Here is a 17,048-nt window from a genome sequence, read left to right as displayed (position 1 = left end):
ACTACTGAGAGTCACAGTCAGTGTCACTGTCAGTACTAGTACTAGTAGTAGTAGGCAGTCGCAGATCTACTCAGAACTGAAGTCAGACTCAGACTTCAGACTTCAGAGCCTGCACCTGCACACAGTGCAGTGACGGCAGACATAAGAGAGTAGAATCTGATCTACGTAACGTCGTTGTGTAGTCTGTAGATCTATATTATGGAATATGGTGTAGGCAATACTACTACTACTACTAGTACAGTAGGAGTATAGTAGATCACTAGCTAGCACTACTACTACTACTACTAGTACTAGTACTAGTAGTAGCAGTGCATGCATGATACAGGCAGTGTGGGTGCATGTGCCTGATGTGGTAAACCATGGTAAACTGTCGTCTACAAGTACTACTAGTACTACAAGCCATGTATAAGTAGGAGTGTGTGTGATCTCGCTTCACTATACTTGCAGTTGCACATATAAAATACTGTCATACATGCTAACGACGTGACAAGCATGCACTGAGTGCTGGGGCTCAGCCTTGACTTGAGTTGAGTGACATGCTTGCTAATATTGCTATGCAAACAGTACAGACTGTGCAACAGCACTGATATGAGTGAGTGGGATTAGTTCAGTACGACAGAGTCAGTAGTTGAAGAGGATTGTGTGACGGCGAATGGTTGTGGATCTCCCTTCGCTTTGGTTCAGTCCTGGTCCGACAGCTTTCCTCTCCACCCTCGGTGAGCTACGCCTGGCCATTGGCTAATCCTATCTGAACGGTAGGTCACAGTGAAACGCTCCAGCGGATGGGGAGTAGAACGTTAGAGATCTCCCCAATGCTATCGATTCGAATACTAGTACTGGCCTTTTGTGTTTCCGTGATCTTATGGTGCATGCGTGTGTGTATGTGCGTGTTCGTGCTGTGTTAGAGCTAGGTCATTCTAGACCATGGCTTCCTCGCTGGCCTCAAGACCGTACACGGAGAAGAGAGAAAGCGAAGATGAACGTGTTCAGCGCCACGAAATCACCACAGGTGAGCAGCACTCGTAGACCGAGTATTCGTCGTGTTGGAACCCCAGCGCGTATTGTGCCCTGGCGAGCAAATATGTGCGTTCGATTGTATTGTGGGGTAAAGATGGTCCTTTACGTTTCTCTATTCTTTGGTTGCAGCGAACCTCACCGGACATAAAGAGAAGATCGGCGAGCACAGCTTTGAGTTACTGAAAGTGCTTGGAACGGGAGGTGAGGAATGGTTGGATGTCTGGGGTAATACTGGGTCCTGTGTTTTGGGAGTTCTGAGCGAATGACTCTCCATTTGCACATTACATCATGTACATAATGCGATGTCGACGGATCTGTGTGTGCCGTTCATGACTGCAGCTTATGGCAAAGTCTTTCTGGTGAAGAAGCGCGCTGGCTACGCTGCAGGACGACTGTTCGCCATGAAGGTTTTGAAGAAGGCTGCCATTGTCCAGAAGGCGAAGACGGCCGAGCACACGATGACGGAGCGACAAGTGCTTGGCGAAGTCCGCAAGTCTCCTTTCTTGGTCACCCTGCACTACGCGTTTCAGACCGATGCCAAGCTACACCTGATCTTAGGTGAGATTGATTTAGGTGTCCTCGATCGTGTTCGTATTCCCAGTATTCCCATCTCTACTCTAGTGTAGTCTGTGATCACCAGAATCTGTCAATGTATGGCACGTTCGAGTTGTTTATCTTTCTTTGGTAACACTTTGATTCGAGCCGTTCGTACATGTCCGTCCGTCCACCTAGATAAAAGAGCCTAGCGCCGTAGGTTGTGCCTGACGCTCTGAGAGTGATTGTTGCAGTAGGTGGTGTTCCAAAGCGCTGCAGTGATCTTGCCTGCGTGGCCTGGTTGGACTTTTGGGTCATTGCACTCGCCTCGGCGTCAATTTCGTGTCAGTGGTGTTACTCTAGTGTAGGGCTTTCTGTGCAGCAGGGTGCCACATATTTTGTGAATTATGTGCATAGCAGCATACCATTGCCGGTACTCGTTTTCATGATCCACTCCCGGGGATCCCCTAGATAGCCCTGTAGATCTACCTGTAGACCCCACGGCTACAGGGTTTGCGGGTCGGTGATAGATCGGCACCACTGCATTATGATTTCTGTTAGTCTGTATGATGTGTGTGTGTTTTTGTGAATATCGACTCACTCCTCGCTACAAAGTAGTTGGCTCCTGCAGCTTTTGCCACCTCGCCTGGCGGCATTTCCTCCGAAATGTGACTTTAGAAAATTAATAATATTGGAAGATCGTCTGCCCACCGTCCGGGAAAATGAATGCATATGGATGAAAGAACGACGTGACATAAGACAGCACTGGATTCATCCGGCATGCATACCTGCTCAGGACCATTGCATGTTCATTTTTTTGACAACGTCGTGGTTTTCAAGCTTCCCCCATTGATCCCTAGGGCATGCACGGGCTAGCTACGCAAGAAAGTAAATTCACAAACTCCGGCGAATGTTTGTGTTGCAGATTATGTTAGCGGCGGGGAGCTGTTCACTCATCTTTATCATCACGAGCGCTTTTCGGATGCTGAGTGTCGCTTCTACATCGGCGAGGTCACGCTCGCCTTGGAGCATCTGCATAAGGTTAGTCAGTGTCGATAAGCTTCTGTTTGCTAAAGACAATAATGACTGTATTACGCTTTCTGTTGATTATACACTGTACTCTGTAGGTATACGTCATGTACGTCTATTCGTCTCTGATTGTCTTCTATCTGTGTACACTAACGCGCATGCAAAGATCGTAAAAGACTCGTCGATCGAGCTCGAGGCGACGACGTCGACATGTCCACAGTTGACAAGTACCCATCTCCGCTACATGTATAAGTGATGATTTCTTGCTCAACAATTCTTCGATCTGACGGGGTTGTGTCCGGGGCTGTCAGCGCATATGCAGGCAAACAGCGCGTGGGCTAGGTCCGTCTGCCATGGTCTGCGTCGTCGCGACTTCAAAGTCCCGTAGATATGCATTGTAGGTCGGCCGATTCGACTCGCTTGTGAAGGCGGAGATCGACGAGCGTAACGCAGTTGCGAAGTACATGTACGAGCAGTAGGCCCAGGACTAGTCCATACCACAGTTGAACATACGTGCGGTGTCGGAGTATGTGAGTATGAATGATCATCGACAGGTGGACGGTCGTAGCACACTGCCACTTAACTGGTCGATGGTAACAATCCACCTGTGGTCTGTGACGAAAGGCAACCGCTGTCGACGGTACCTCCGCTCTAGACCGCCGGCAGCGGCGACTCCAGCAGCAGACCTGGCACTGCATTCTACTGGACTGCGCAGAACGTTTGCTACTTGAATGATTCAAACAGCCGGCCGATTCACCAATGTAGCGAGTGCAGCTCTGGACCTTGGCCTCTGCCTATTGCCGTATCGGTGTCAGCTGAGGAAACACATTATCAATTTTCGGCTGACAACCAATCTCCCCAAAGGGTATTTCTAATTCTAATACTTGCCGTCAGCTGTGTGTAGGTATTAGTGGTGAGATACAGGCCATCACTGAGCAGCTATGCGTTGCCATTATAATATCCGTATATGAACTCCTAGCCTTGGCGGTAGGATTGATTTGTTCTGATCAGAAGTTCTTCAAGACTAGTCGACCCTGATTAGTGTGTTTCTTCAAGTTTATTGAGGACGGCTCCAGGCGTTGCCTTGCGAACGTTGGACCGGTGTGGTTAGAAATTAGTTAGTCCTCGAAAAGCAGGGCATTTCTGCCTCGTGCGGGCAGGAGCACAACGCTACTGGAGTGGTAGCGCTTCTACAAAAAAATCGCACAGCAGCAGGTGTGACCTTGTGATCCCACTGAGTACGCTGAGTCACGCAGCGATCCCACCACAATGTGTTACAAGATAATCAATAGATCATCACGCACAAGGATTGTTGAAACCCAAGGCAAAGTCAAAGAGTCGCCTATGCAAGACTGTCCACTACATACTATTATAGTATTTTAGTTAGAACTTAGAACTAAGTTACTTAGAAGTACAGTACTCGTACTGTTGACTAGACCACCAGACCAGAGCCATCCAGGTTTCAGCCTTTTACTTAGTTTAGGTCACCAGGCTAGTGAGTGGCCCGGGAGTGGACTAGGAGGTAGCACAGACTGTGGACACTGCTTGGCCCCCAATGGTGAACATGATAAAACATTAATCAATGAATGACCCTCTTGATATAGAACAACCTTAGCAAACTCATTAGTTAGCATAATAGTCTATAGCTATGTGTTGTGTATTTTCCTGTCTGCAAAGTAGTTCCAGAGTCTGTGTCCTGTTTAGTGTACTGCTGCCCCAGTGACTGTATATGACTGTACTCAGGGTCATGCTGCCTACTGCCACTACCACTGTACTCAGGGTCATGCTGCCTACTGCCACTACCACTGTACCAGACTACTGGTCCTGTAGACTGTGTATGTCACTATGTGTAGTGTAGTGTAGTGTAGAGTGCAGTTTACTGTTAGGACCACTCAAGTCTTATGTACAAGATCACTACTCCTGCTCCGATCCTACATAACATAGCCAGATAGAATCATGGTTGTACATAGTCATTGTACAAATTGTAGTAACAACACTGTTACACACTGCACCGGCGGAAATCAAGGACAGTTGCTGATACCGCCACTGCACTGGCATTTCTACATGTGCACCTTATTCATAGTACTAGTAGTGCATGACATTAATTTATACACGATTACTGCCCAACTGCACCATGCAGTTCAACATACAGCTCACTTGTGGCAGATGAAATCCTGGCTGATATACACTCCATATGCCATCAGAGAGTCTTGTACATGATGCACACTTTTTGTGATGGCTACGATTGCACCTACCAAAAGCCGGGTGCACATGCCTTGTACTACATACATGTAGCTGTCAAAGCATAACATGCCCATGTTGTGTTTAGTGCAAGATCATTTTGTAGACATACGGACCAAAGAAGCACACTGCCTATGTGGAGTAATCTGGCTCACAAACATGAATTTCACAGTTATGGTCGGCCCATCTCCCCACTTCCTTGGAACATTATTCACGAAAACGTAGCCTAGGGATTCCTTCTTGAACATGCCCTGTAACCAGTGTGACCTAGGTGGAAGGGACAAATAATATTTTAGGTACAGAACATGCAACTGGCCATCCGTAACCAGCAACATGTGTATACAAATTTTCACTTTCTTTTGATCACTGCCTCACGCTGTCCCTGAGCATGTCCGTATGCGTTTACACTGTTCACAGTGCCTGCCCTTCACCTGTATGCTGTTTTGCACATCTGTTTGTTTGTATTCAACGGTGGCCCTCCGGAACTTTTCTCTCTCTCACTTTGTGCAGCTGGGCATTATCTATAGAGATATCAAACTTGAGAACATCCTGCTAAACCGTGATGGCCACGTCGTCTTGACTGACTTTGGACTCAGCAAAGAGTTGATGACGAGCGTAAGTGAAGCTACCCTTAGTGCCATTTTTTCTGATTGGTATCCCATGGGTTCTTGACCGAGTTCACAGGAATGCAAAGGGAGGTGTGCAAAAGAACTCCGCTTTTTCAGCTTGATTCCTGCACATGACCGCTACTCTGCTCAGGTGCTCAAAGATGCTGCATGCACGGTTGACCATGTCGAGGGCGAACCGTACTTGCGCATATTAAAGCATCACTTCTTTTTCCTTTGGGCCATACCATAGACCATAGTGTCCCTTATCAAATGGCTGGTCCTCTCGGTTGCGCCGCTTTAGAACAGTAGCTTTGCATGTTGAACATCAACTTTGTCCAGAGAATAACATACAGGGAAGCAAGGCAACTTGCTAGGTAGGTGACTGGACCATGCCCTATTACGTGTACGAGTCATGCTGTGCTGTATTCTCTTTCTATCTTGGCTCTCTTAGGGTGACAAGACGTTCTCGTTTTGTGGCACCATCGAGTACATGGCGCCCGAAGTGGTATCGGGCAAGAAGGGCCACAATAAGGTACGCGTCGGTGTAAAACCAATGCTTAGCGCCTCCGTATGATTACTGTGGTAGATGCGTTTTTGGCCGTGTGGCTGCTGCTCTGATCATACGTTTTTTTTCTGCCTGAGCACCGGAGCTTGCCTATCTGGAAAGCGTAGTCAGTGGCTCGGCATAAGAGAACACCACTAATACTGTGGTCCTGATGTAGTGACTGCCATTCAATCGTGCCACTCCTATGACAGGTGGAAATAGGTTACTTCCTCCGGTTCATTGGAATTGCCGCTTTCCTATTGATTTGCTCATAGAAGTGCTTTTATTGAACCAGAGGAAGTATGCGACCGGGTCTCCCATTGTGTCTTGTGGGCACTGTCTGTGCCGGCTGGTTCATTACATAGTGCTATGCACCATGCACAGTTCTATACATTACATAGTGCTATGCACCATGCAAAGTTCTATGGTCGGTCTGTAGTACCTGTGTACTGCCTGGGCTCAATGCCGATCCTATGCATTACGTGAGTTCAGTCCGTGCGGAGAGAGAACATTCCTGTGTATATTCAATTTCTGTGTGTATGCGCAGTCCGCAGACTGGTGGAGCCTGGGTGTTCTAATGTTTGAGCTCCGCAGTGGCACATCACCGTTCACCGTTGATGGAGAGAAGAACTCGCAGACAGACGTCTCAAGGTGTGTTTTGTGTGTATGTTCTGGTAGACAGATCCCTTTGCTAGCGTTATTGTAATGCCAGCCGTGTGACGCTGATCCAACTTTTCATGCCTCACAATGATATAATTATACTTCAAAGCATTTGATCTTTCTGCATACAGTAATATAATTATATCTTATAAGTTATGGCCCGTCTGGGACCAGGCACTGCCCATAACTTGGAAATGTCTGTAACTCTGAATCACGTACATTTTGATGGGGAAGGGCCAGAGATCAGGTGTATGACGTCAGCATTTCAACAAATTTGGCAAAATAGTGGTTATATTTTCACTTTAACTCGCCCACGGGGTACTCGGTGGACCGAGGTGCCCGTAACTAGTTACTTGGAGGTCCGGATAAGAGAGATGAAGAGTGTGCTTTCTCTGGTACATCTTCCTGGTCGCACACAAAGGTGACTTGCAACTATGTCAATGATAGTATTGGAGAGGTTTAACTACTCATCAAGCAAGCGTGGAGCAGTTCCTTGACTCCTTGTCGCATCCCGAGTCCGGCCCGAATGATAAGATCTTCTGTGTCACACTCCAGAGCTTGTTGTGCACTTGCTGTGCAAGTTGCTAAGTCTGTCTGTCAAGTAGGATGTGAAATTTGACATCATCATCTAAGAGATGGGTACCTACTGGTTTAATGAACTGCAAACATGATTTTGGGGATGTCAGTTGCTACGCATACTTGCTTATCGTTTAGGCAAGCAGTATTTTGCCACAGGAGCATGTGATAACCGAGGTCAGAAAAAGAAGACTGACCAAAATTTTGCTTTTTCTCCCTTCAACCTGCAGGCGTATCATCAACAACGACCCACCGTATCCAAAGTATTTCAGCGAGGACATGGTATCGCTGTTGAGAAAGCTGTTGGTGAAGGATCCCAAGCATCGGCTGGGTAACAGTGCCGACGATGCCGATGCTATCAAGCAGCATCGTTTCTTCAAGGTATGTCAGTCTATGTGTGCTCTGGTGTGCATGCTCACTGTTGTGTGTTGTAGCCTGGCCTGTGTGTGTGTGTGTGTGTGTGTGTGTGTGTGTGTGTGTGTGTGTGTGTGTTTAGTCGCTGCTTATCTTGTATCATGCAATGTATGTTATGATTATCATGCTATTCATTGGTTTGATGGAAAGATGCAAACGGGAAAAGGATATACCGGTAATGCTATCCGTGCTGTTTTGCTTTATAGGCCCTGGACTGGACCGCGCTGGCTGAACTCCGTGTCACGCCACCTTTCCGGCCTGTCATTGCTAGTGATGTGGACACACGCAACTTTGCCGAAGAGTTCACATCAATGACGCCAGTGGTCTCCCCGGCGACTGCCGTGCCTCCCAACAGCCGCGGCGTGTTCCGAGTAAGTGCTGCACTCTCAGCTCTTGGAAAGCTGCATGTGTGCTGTGGTGGTCGACACTGGATAGCGTGGTTATGTCTACTATGCTGGTGTTGTGAACCAACGTGCTGATCAACATGTCTTGTTCTCGCATGGCACGACACCCTTGTAACGTCTTTTGCCTATTTGGACACATTGACCGTCGTTATTCTGACTGGACCGTCTCTCGTTCCCAGGAGTGTTTGTGCATGTAATTGCACCAGTGGATGGGGAGCGGAATACTTTGCTTTTCTGTTCTCTTGTAAGCTATTGTATCCATGTGAGAGAATTGCTGTATTCCAATATCTAGTTGTCACTCTCTCACTCTCTCTCTGTGCATGTATGTGCTTCACTGTAGGGATATTCATTTGTTGCACCGTCAATCCTATTCAGCGAGAACACCACGCTCAAAGACCTCAAGGCGCAGGCTCGACTGGAGCCGTCCGCGTCCCCGATGTTCTCCGTGTTGCCTGTAAGCTTTGCACTAGTTCAACATGTAGCTCCGATCATAGCTGCAATGCATAACTGCTTGGAGTCATATCGGGTATTACGCAAAAGCCCTGAAGGAAAATAGCACCAATTCAATGAAATTTAACCTAACACCTGGATATAGTCGCTATGACCGACAACTCGATCGCTCACAAAGAATAGGTAATCGTAACCAATTTTCAGTGATTGTTTCACCCCTACCCTCATCTGTACCCGTGTTCCCCTGCCCCATTCTCCCAATTGATGCAGCCCTGCACCACAATGGTACTTTACACCACTGGACAATAGTTCTGCCACTGAAAACAGTGTTTTGTCTTCCTGTGTGCTGCTGGTTTTGGTCAGAATTCGCATTTTCACCGTATCTATGAAGTGGCTGAGGAAGTCTTGGGCGTCGGCTCCTTCTCTACATGCAGGTGAGGTCATTCTTTCCTCTTTGTACCTCAGTACGCGTCTCGGCCCAGTTCAACAGTGGTCGCACAGCACCATCACTTGTGGCAGTTTTTTCGTCAGACCAATGCACCCTCAATAACTAGTAGTCATCTAGAAAACAAATGGAATTGACTTCATGCTGACCGCATGACTGAGCCGTTTCTGCTGCTGTCATGCGTGGTGTTTGTGCCGTCTGCAGACGCTGCATCCACCGGGTGTCCGGACGCGAGTATGCAGTGAAGATTATCAGCAGACGGTAAGCATTACAGATAGGGTGCAATGCTGGAAGTTCTAGTAAAGTCGATGAAATTTCTGTAGCAATTTTAGCAGAAGGAATGTGTTGGCTAAAGTTTGACCTCGCCAATTTGGAATGTGTGCTCCTCAGTCTAGCAAGCACTGTGTTAGGCGCACACGTTGCAACTCTACTGTTTTAACCTCTGCTTTCGGTCCCTCTATGGTGGGTTGGTGATTTGGAAACTGCTAAGGATATTCCCTGCTAAGATTTGCCATTCGTGTACAGTGTTTGGTGCTCATTTAGCAAGTGTCCTTCGTACAGGACTGGCTAGAGGCCACTTAGCAATTCGAGTAAGACCCAACTTCCGTCATTTCGTGTGCAAATGTAGTAGGTCACGTGCATGCACATGTATGGTACGACGTTGTTTACCCCCTCCTCCCCCCCCCCCCCATTTAGTGTTTGTTTGATCCTGAACTCACATTACATCGTAAGAAGCACTCTTTTCCAGCTGAAAGGTAGCCACACGCGGATTTCTGCATGACAATAATGATATGCGGGTATTGGACTGGAGGCCGGTGCAAGTAATTATATTTTAAACTCATTCGTGCTTCCCTGTTTCTGGTGGTAGGGTGGATGCAACCCAGGAGCTGAACATTCTTCGTCTCTGCCAAGGCTATCGGCATGTCGTTGCATACGTCGATGACATGCATGATGAGGTGAGTGAGCGCTCTGTTTACGTTACAACATCCAGTGTGAATAAGGCCACCAGTTACGTCACCAATATGGCCACCATTTACGCCACCACTGATAAGGCCACCAGTTACGCTAATCATTTAGTACTACTGACTGCTAGTAACACATGGCGCGCTCAGGTGGAAAGAAGATGATCTATTCATGGGCGATGTCACATGTGAGTGGGCCAAGATTGGCAGTACGCCTGTGCTTAGCATGGCTTGGGAGGTGTTCATAATCCATACATACTGGTTGCCTTGCCGCGAGTCACAAAGTCTATACAATGTAATGTACCTTGATTTGATGTGTTTGTTGTTCTGTCTGTCTGTTTGTCTATTTGTCTGTCTGCCCCCCTCCCCCCCCCCCCCCCTCTCTATGTCCGAATAGCTCCACACCTACATCGTGATGGAACTGATGAAAGGCGGTGAGCTGCTCAAGCGCATCCAGCAGAAGGGATGTTTCAGCGAGCCCGAGGCTCGTCGCGTCACACAACAGCTAGTCAACGCTGTGCAGTTCCTACACAAGAAGGGAATCGTCCACCGCGACCTCAAACCAGAGGTAAGCTGGAGCATACATGGACACTATGGTGGGTCTGCTTTTGGATTAGATGCACTTCATCTGCATTCGGATTAGATGCACTTCATCTGCATTCGGATTAGATGCACTTCATCTGCATTTGGATTGGATGTACTTCATCTGCATTTGGATTGGATGTACTTCGGGCCTCTAACCAAGTCTGACACGAACCGTGAATTTTTTAATTTTTTTACTTGGAAGTACCCGTGAATGTTTGATATCAACACATAGGTGTGCACAGTGAGACTGAGACAGCTAGAATGAGGCGATGGGATCAAACACCTGTGCACGCGCAAGGACCATGTATTCCGGGTCCCTCGTGTGGTTGCCTAAGACAGGGTTTTTTGGTGCGGTAAATGTATGCATTATAGTAATATGATTATACGCTGACAATGTGTTATTGTGCTATTCAGCGGATGGCGTGTTTTAACTAAACTGCTGTGTGGAGTGCAGAGTGTGGCACTGGCTCTGTAACAGCGGGTGGTGTCCATGCGTTTGTGCAAAAGCAGTTATTGATTGTGATGTACAATGATGATGATGATGATAGCCCGATATAGGTAATGCGATTACGTCATCAGTTGAGATGCGTTGGCAAAGTTGGCGCACAGCGTGCGCTAGCGATGCACTAGCGACTCCCTTTGTGTACATGTACTTCAAACATGAAGTACATAGCACCTATAGGAAGTTCCACTGTGTACTTAGCGCCTATAAGCAGTTCCACTGTACAAGTATATTTAGCGCCCATAAGCGTATCCAGAATTTTGCCGACTCATCATTATGACTTCTTTCGCGTTGCGTCTATAGCCTGTAGGTCCTTAGTGTAGTGACCAAGAATTTCCTCTGATAAATGTCCATTGTGTGTATGTACTTGGCAGAATTTGATGTTCACGTCGGAGCAGGAGAACGCTGACATCAAGATAATCGACTTTGGCTTTGCGCGGCGCATGCCGGAGAACCAGGAGCAGCTGTTCACGCCCTGCCTGACCATCCAGTACACGGCGCCGGAAGTTCTGCAGCAGTGCGCGCTGCAGCAGTGCGGCAACATGGTGGCTTCTCAGCGCCAGCAGGATGGCTACGATCAATCGTGCGACCTATGGAGCATCGGCGTTATCATGGTAAGACGGTGCAGGCATCTCCTCGTTTTATGTTGCTGTCTCGATCTTCTATTGTCAGATATTTTGTTACTATGAACACAGCTCTGCTGGGAAACATGTGGATGAGAACATAACACAAGACAAAGGGAATGTAGGGACGATGTGCCGATGTACTGAGAGCAACTTGACTGACCAGATCCGTTGGGTTTGAATGGAGTGTCATTAGAGAGGTTCCGCACTACGTAAAGTTGAGCAACTTTACGTTAGTGGGCGGGAAAAACCCGTGAATTCGCGAGTTTGCACTCCACTTACGGAAAGTTGTCTACGGAGAGTACGTAGATAGGGCTCTGATAACGTAGCTGGTCCGTAAGTGGATTGGGGTACAAATTTATGACTCTCTCCCCAGGTCGATCTGGTCGTACACTGCCGCGTTCAGAGTTGCCAAGGGCAGCTACGTGATTTGAAAACTCTGTATGGCGGAACCCAGATGCGCATGAAGTTTACGTAAGACTTTCCGTAGATCGACTACGTTTTTTACTAACGTAATTACGTTATGCGGAACCTCTCTAATGCGTTCTATCTGTTTTGGCTGTGCACCTGATGTCTCGTTCATTTCTCCCTGCTACAGTTCACCATGCTGTGCGGCCAGACTCCGTTTGTGCCACCCAATCGCAGTGCGGCGCAGGACTACGCGGTGTCCGACATCCTGCAGCGCATCTCCCAGGGAGACTTCAACTTCAACCGCCCCGAGTGGGATTCGGTGTCCAGTGCCGCCAAGGACTTGATCAAAGGTACGCTTGTATAACACTCATACTCTCATACTTGCTGTGCTCTAGCCGTTACCATGGATACTGGTAACGTTAGTGTGTAACAGAAGGTGGCACTAGGTATCTTGCAATGAGAAACACACCGGTGAAGGGTTACCAAAGAGCTGTGACAAAATAGTCAGCAAACGCATCCCGGAATAGGATTTTTTGTAATCTCGGTTCACCATTGCAACTGTCATGCTAAGGTGTGTGTGTGTGTGTGTGTGTGTGTGTGTGTGTTTGTTCTGAATCTGTCGTTACCAGGACTGTTAACTGTGAATCCGCTGGAGCGGCTCAGCCTGGATGCTGTGGCGCGCAGCAAGTGGCTGGTTGGCAGCGATCCACCACGACCAGTGGCCTGCAGCACATTGCCACTGCCCCCCATGATCACTACTCAGCCACTGCATAGCAATAAGCGACCCAACCTGCTCATTCCCATCCCGGAGAAGCGGCCGTTCAAGCTGCGCTCCGTCGATGGAGCCCCTCTGGCCAAGCGCCGGCGTAACAAGCACAGCCTCAGCTCCGACAGTCAAGACTCGTCCAGTGCATCTGACGTGTCGCTGGTAGGAAGCACTGAGCAACTCATGCCTATTCCTGTTGCCTGATTGCACCACTAGCCAGTGCGGCACACGCCAGCCCTACAGCCAGTGTGGCATTTCCTCAGCCCAACAGCCAGTGTGGCATTTCCCCAGCCCTACAGCCAGTGTGGCATTTCCCCAGCCCAACAGCCAGTGTGGCATTTCCCCAGCCCAACAGCCAGTGCGGCACACGCCAGCCCTACAGCCAGCGTGGCACACGCCAGCCCTACAGCCAGCGTGGCACACGTCAGCCCAACAGCCAGTGCGGCACACGCCAGCCCAACAGCCAGTGCGGCATACGCCAGCCGTACCGGACTGGTGGCGTGATGTAACATAACAAACAGTGTAAAGATACATATACATACCCCGCTGTATGTAAGCCGAAATGAACCTATCCGCACCTCGCCTGTACGCCCCAGAAGTACATTGACTCGCCGCCTGACTGCTATCAAGTACTGGACACTACTCTATCTCATTCTCATTGACCGACGTGTATCATATCGCCTCACCACCGCCACACCCGCATGTACAGCCTTTCTACTTTCCTTGACGCAACTCTTGAGACCACGGGCGCACAGTAGCCATGTGTGCGAATCTCCAGCACCGGACATAGTACTTTAGATTAGGACACATAGTTCCAGAGTTTCTATTTCTATTTGAGACACCCAAACTCCATATGGCATGCAGATTTTATTGCTGTTTGCTTTTAGCACACATTGAGAGAATGATATTTTTTTGCAATTTCTTTCTCATTTTCTTTTGACGTTCTTTACAGAGACTAAAAAGCACTTTTCACTGAACACTCTCTTTATGCGAACTATCAACCCCTTGCGTTTGCTAAGTGAAGAATGCATGCAGTTGTATTTTGCAACTAAGGAGCCTGTCTTTAGTCAGTGCGTGAAAAGCTCTTAGACTGTTGATATCAACTGCCTTGGTGTTGTCTTGCCTCCGCGAATCATGGTTTTCGTTATACAAATTTGTAAAGTCTTTTAGTTGGGGTTATTCCCCGTGCCTCTCCTTGAGAGATGCCATGTCTGGTCTAGCGGTAGAAGTTCACAGAGAGATCCCTCACTGTTGTTTATTTGTCTAACTTTATCTATTCTGCAATGATTTTTTCAAGTATTTCGTTATTGTTCTGCTCATGACCTGACCCGGTCCTATGGCATGAAGTTAATTTATTGTCCTGGAATCATTTTTGTGAGCTCTAGTTTCTATTGTGGATATCATTGAAAAGTCACACTTGGTGTGTTTTGCGCTGTGCCGAAGTATCCAAGGCAACACATAGTTATGGCATGGGTCCGCTCGGGTCTCGGCATGCAAGTGCGTGCATTGGCACAAGTGTACGAGTGTGTGTGTGTGTGTGTCCATTTACTTTTCGTGTTGTTCTCCCACGCTTGCTGTGGTGTTGTTCTCCCACGCTTGCTGTGGTGTTGTTCTCCCACGCTTGCTGTGGTGAGCTCATCAGTAGGATCATATTGTTCAAGTCCACCCATACTAGGCCATAGGTTGGGCTGACATCTGAGTCTCTCTTTCCTCTTCCAATGGGAGACCCACATGACCAGTTTCTGGCAGTGAGCAAGTACAAGTGTGTGTGTGTGTGTGTGTGTGTGTGTGTGCGTGTGCAGTACCTCCCTTCGGGGTCCGGCGTGGCCATTTCTGGCAGCTGCCAGTAGTAGTAGTAGTAGTAGTAGTAGTAGTAGTAGTAGTAGTAGTAGTAGTAGTGTGTGTGTGTGTGTGTGTGTGTGTGCAGGCGCGTGCCCCGTACCGGGCCGTATGGGTTCCTGGGCGCCCGGAACCCCCCCCTTTTTTCGCTCAAAATGCAGGATTTTGCTTCATTTTTTTGAAAATTTTTCCCGGGGAGGCCCCCCACCCCCCCTTGAAGGGCACCGGCGCAGAGAGAGAGAGAGAGAGAGAGAGAGAGAGAGAGAGAGAGAGAGAGAGAGAGAGAGAGAGAGAGAGAGAGAGAGAGAGAGAGAGAGAGAGAGAGAGAGAGAGAGAGAGAGAGAGAGAGAGAGAGAGAGAGAGAGAGAGAGAGAGAGAGAGAGAGAGAGAGAGAGAGAGAGAGAGAGAGAGAGAGAGAGAGAGAGAGAGAGAGAGAGAGAGAGAGAGAGAGAGAGAGAGAGAGAGAGAGAGAGAGAGAGAGAGAGAGAGAGAGAGAGAGAGAGAGAGAGAGAGAGAGAGAGAGAGAGAGAGAGAGAGAGAGAGAGAGAGAGAGAGAGAGAGAGAGAGAGAGAGAGGGAGACATACAGACAGGGATATGAACACACAAACAACTGATGATGGTAACATATTTATCCTAAGCGTAGAAAGTCTGAAAATGTCCCCCCCCCCCCCAAATCACATACACACTCTCTCACTCAATGTCTGTCTTTCTGCATACAGCATGCCTGTGCACACGCACACACACACACATACACACACATGCCATCGCTACAGAGAAGAGCCAGGCAATTCCGTAAGAAAGGCAGAAAGATAGATATTTCCAAGTCCTATCACCAGCATGGCATCAATGGTATCAATGCACGGGAGAGAGTACCGAGTGTACATTTACACATAATTATGTATGAATGTACATGTAAAGGCAAAGCATGTCTATACTGCCCAAAAAAAGGCAGGACCATACTGAAGAAGAGAACTATCTTCTAGCCTCTCCCTGGGCCGATATAAAGCATGTAAATTCAAGTTTTCATATAGAGCTTGATACACGTACCATCACAGTACGCAAGCGGCGATGACGACAGCACCCAAAGCAGTACATCGACGGGATACGCCACAATGGCGGTTGGGACTTCCGCACTGAATTTTCCCTCAGCAGTCAGTACAGAGGGAAGGGAGACCAGCATTAAACATGTAGCATGGAATCACCATGTCATGATGGCGCATGCTGTTGTTGTTGTTGCTATTGCTGCTGCGACCAGTCCTGGACAATAGCTGGTACTCAGCGACCGACATCAGCCACCTGGCACAGGCAATACCTCGTGCATACGTGCACAGCGGAGCCATTGGCCACCATCACACCACTCACGACGAGCAACACACCACTGGCTGGCTGGACTGGCTCACTTCGCGGCGCAGTGCAACAGGTCTGTTCAAATGGATGATCCGCAAGGAGATTAGCTGCGACAGTAGTAAGGGAATTATGAAAAGTATTTCATCAATCGCTTTCTAAACGGCACTTTGCCTTCTGTGTACAGATATTCATCTATTTTGTTTAGGGGCAGGAGCGAGTGTGTATGTTTCAGGGGAAACTTTCTTTTGCATGCGTTTTCTTCGAGCTGCTTGACCACATTGAGAGTGGCGGCTGCATCCTTCTCATTCCAGGTCGAAACGGCCCACTCAGTGTTCAGGCGGCGTTGCATTACAGCTCTCAAGTTGCGCTCTGACCCTCTGGGTTGGGGTGTTGGCCATTTCTCCACAATAGCAGCGACTTGGTTGTGCAACTGTTCTACATTCTTCACTTTGATAGACTTGGCCACACGATGTGCCATTATTCCAAACTCTGTAGCGTAGCTGAAAAGAGCCTGCTACTCCTTTAGACGCCTTGCAGATACCAGTCCAAAGAACTCTCACAACACTTGCAAAATAGAGTGCAGGGAACTACGACCTGCTTCGACCATGCACCAGCGCAGGAGTTCAAGTAATACTAGTAGTTGTTTTGTTTTTGAAAGTGCAGTGATCACGTCAAAAAATTTCCCACCACCATGTCTTTTGGCATTTTCAGGTATAATACAGTACGTCATCTTACATTATCCAAGGCAGACCGCGTGGCCTAACGGATAAGGCGTCTGACTTCGAATCAGAAGATTGTGGGTTCGAGTCCCATCGTGGTCGCTCTTGTTTTTGTTCCTCTTTTTGTTTCGTGCAAGGCAGCTGCATGCTACATCATAGTACATGTACTACAAAAAAAATTGTAGGGACCTTTCGCACCACGCGTAGATCTACGGCCCGGCGCGGCCCGGGTATACGGATACGAAACGAATGCTGATTCGTCGACGCGTCGCCGACTACAGTCTTTTTTTTTAATCATAAAAATAAGGCACCCATTTTGATAGTCCAGGGGGCCGGGGTGGCCCGGCCACGCCTGGTAAAAAGAATAAACA

The 17,048-nt window shown here is 48.2% G+C and overlaps 1 protein-coding gene and 1 non-coding gene across 2 annotated transcripts; both read left to right on the top strand.

Annotated features, from left to right (window-relative positions):
• Positions 1–548: 548 nt before the first annotated feature.
• LOC135827406 (ribosomal protein S6 kinase alpha-5-like) lies at positions 549–14,185 on the top strand. Its single transcript, XM_065339899.1, has 18 exons — positions 549–755; positions 906–1,009; positions 1,147–1,218; positions 1,357–1,575; positions 2,477–2,592; positions 5,332–5,436; positions 5,881–5,961; positions 6,521–6,624; positions 7,440–7,590; positions 7,830–7,994; positions 8,368–8,481; positions 8,841–8,911; positions 9,127–9,183; positions 9,791–9,878; positions 10,282–10,452; positions 11,346–11,585; positions 12,193–12,355; positions 12,635–14,185. Exons 2-18 carry the CDS (start codon positions 925–927, stop codon positions 12,973–12,975), a joined length of 2,343 nt encoding a protein of 780 aa, XP_065195971.1. The 5' UTR covers positions 549–755; positions 906–924; the 3' UTR covers positions 12,976–14,185.
• Positions 14,186–16,706: 2,521 nt separating this feature from the next.
• On the top strand, positions 16,707–16,779 carry Trnar-ucg (transfer RNA arginine (anticodon UCG)). The gene has a single exon. It is a non-coding gene; the product is annotated as a tRNA-Arg (tRNA).
• Positions 16,780–17,048: the final 269 nt, after the last annotated feature.

Source organism: Sycon ciliatum, chromosome 11 (assembly GCF_964019385.1).
Source record: "Sycon ciliatum chromosome 11, ocSycCili1.1, whole genome shotgun sequence".
Taxonomy (NCBI): domain Eukaryota; kingdom Metazoa; phylum Porifera; class Calcarea; order Leucosolenida; family Sycettidae; genus Sycon; species Sycon ciliatum.
Note: the sequence above shows the minus strand (reverse complement) of the source record. Positions and strands in the feature narration are given on the sequence as shown.

Excerpts from the sequence above, each read along its gene's own strand:
- LOC135827406 (XM_065339899.1), top strand. The coding sequence starts at position 925 with ATGGCTTCCTCGCTGGCCTCAAGACCGTACACGGAGAAGAGAGAAAGC. Across the intron at positions 7,995-8,367 it reads ACAGCCGCGGCGTGTTCCGA|GGATATTCATTTGTTGCACC; the intron begins GTAAGTGCTGCA and ends GCTTCACTGTAG. Across the intron at positions 11,586-12,192 it reads GGAGCATCGGCGTTATCATG|TTCACCATGCTGTGCGGCCA; the intron begins GTAAGACGGTGC and ends TCCCTGCTACAG.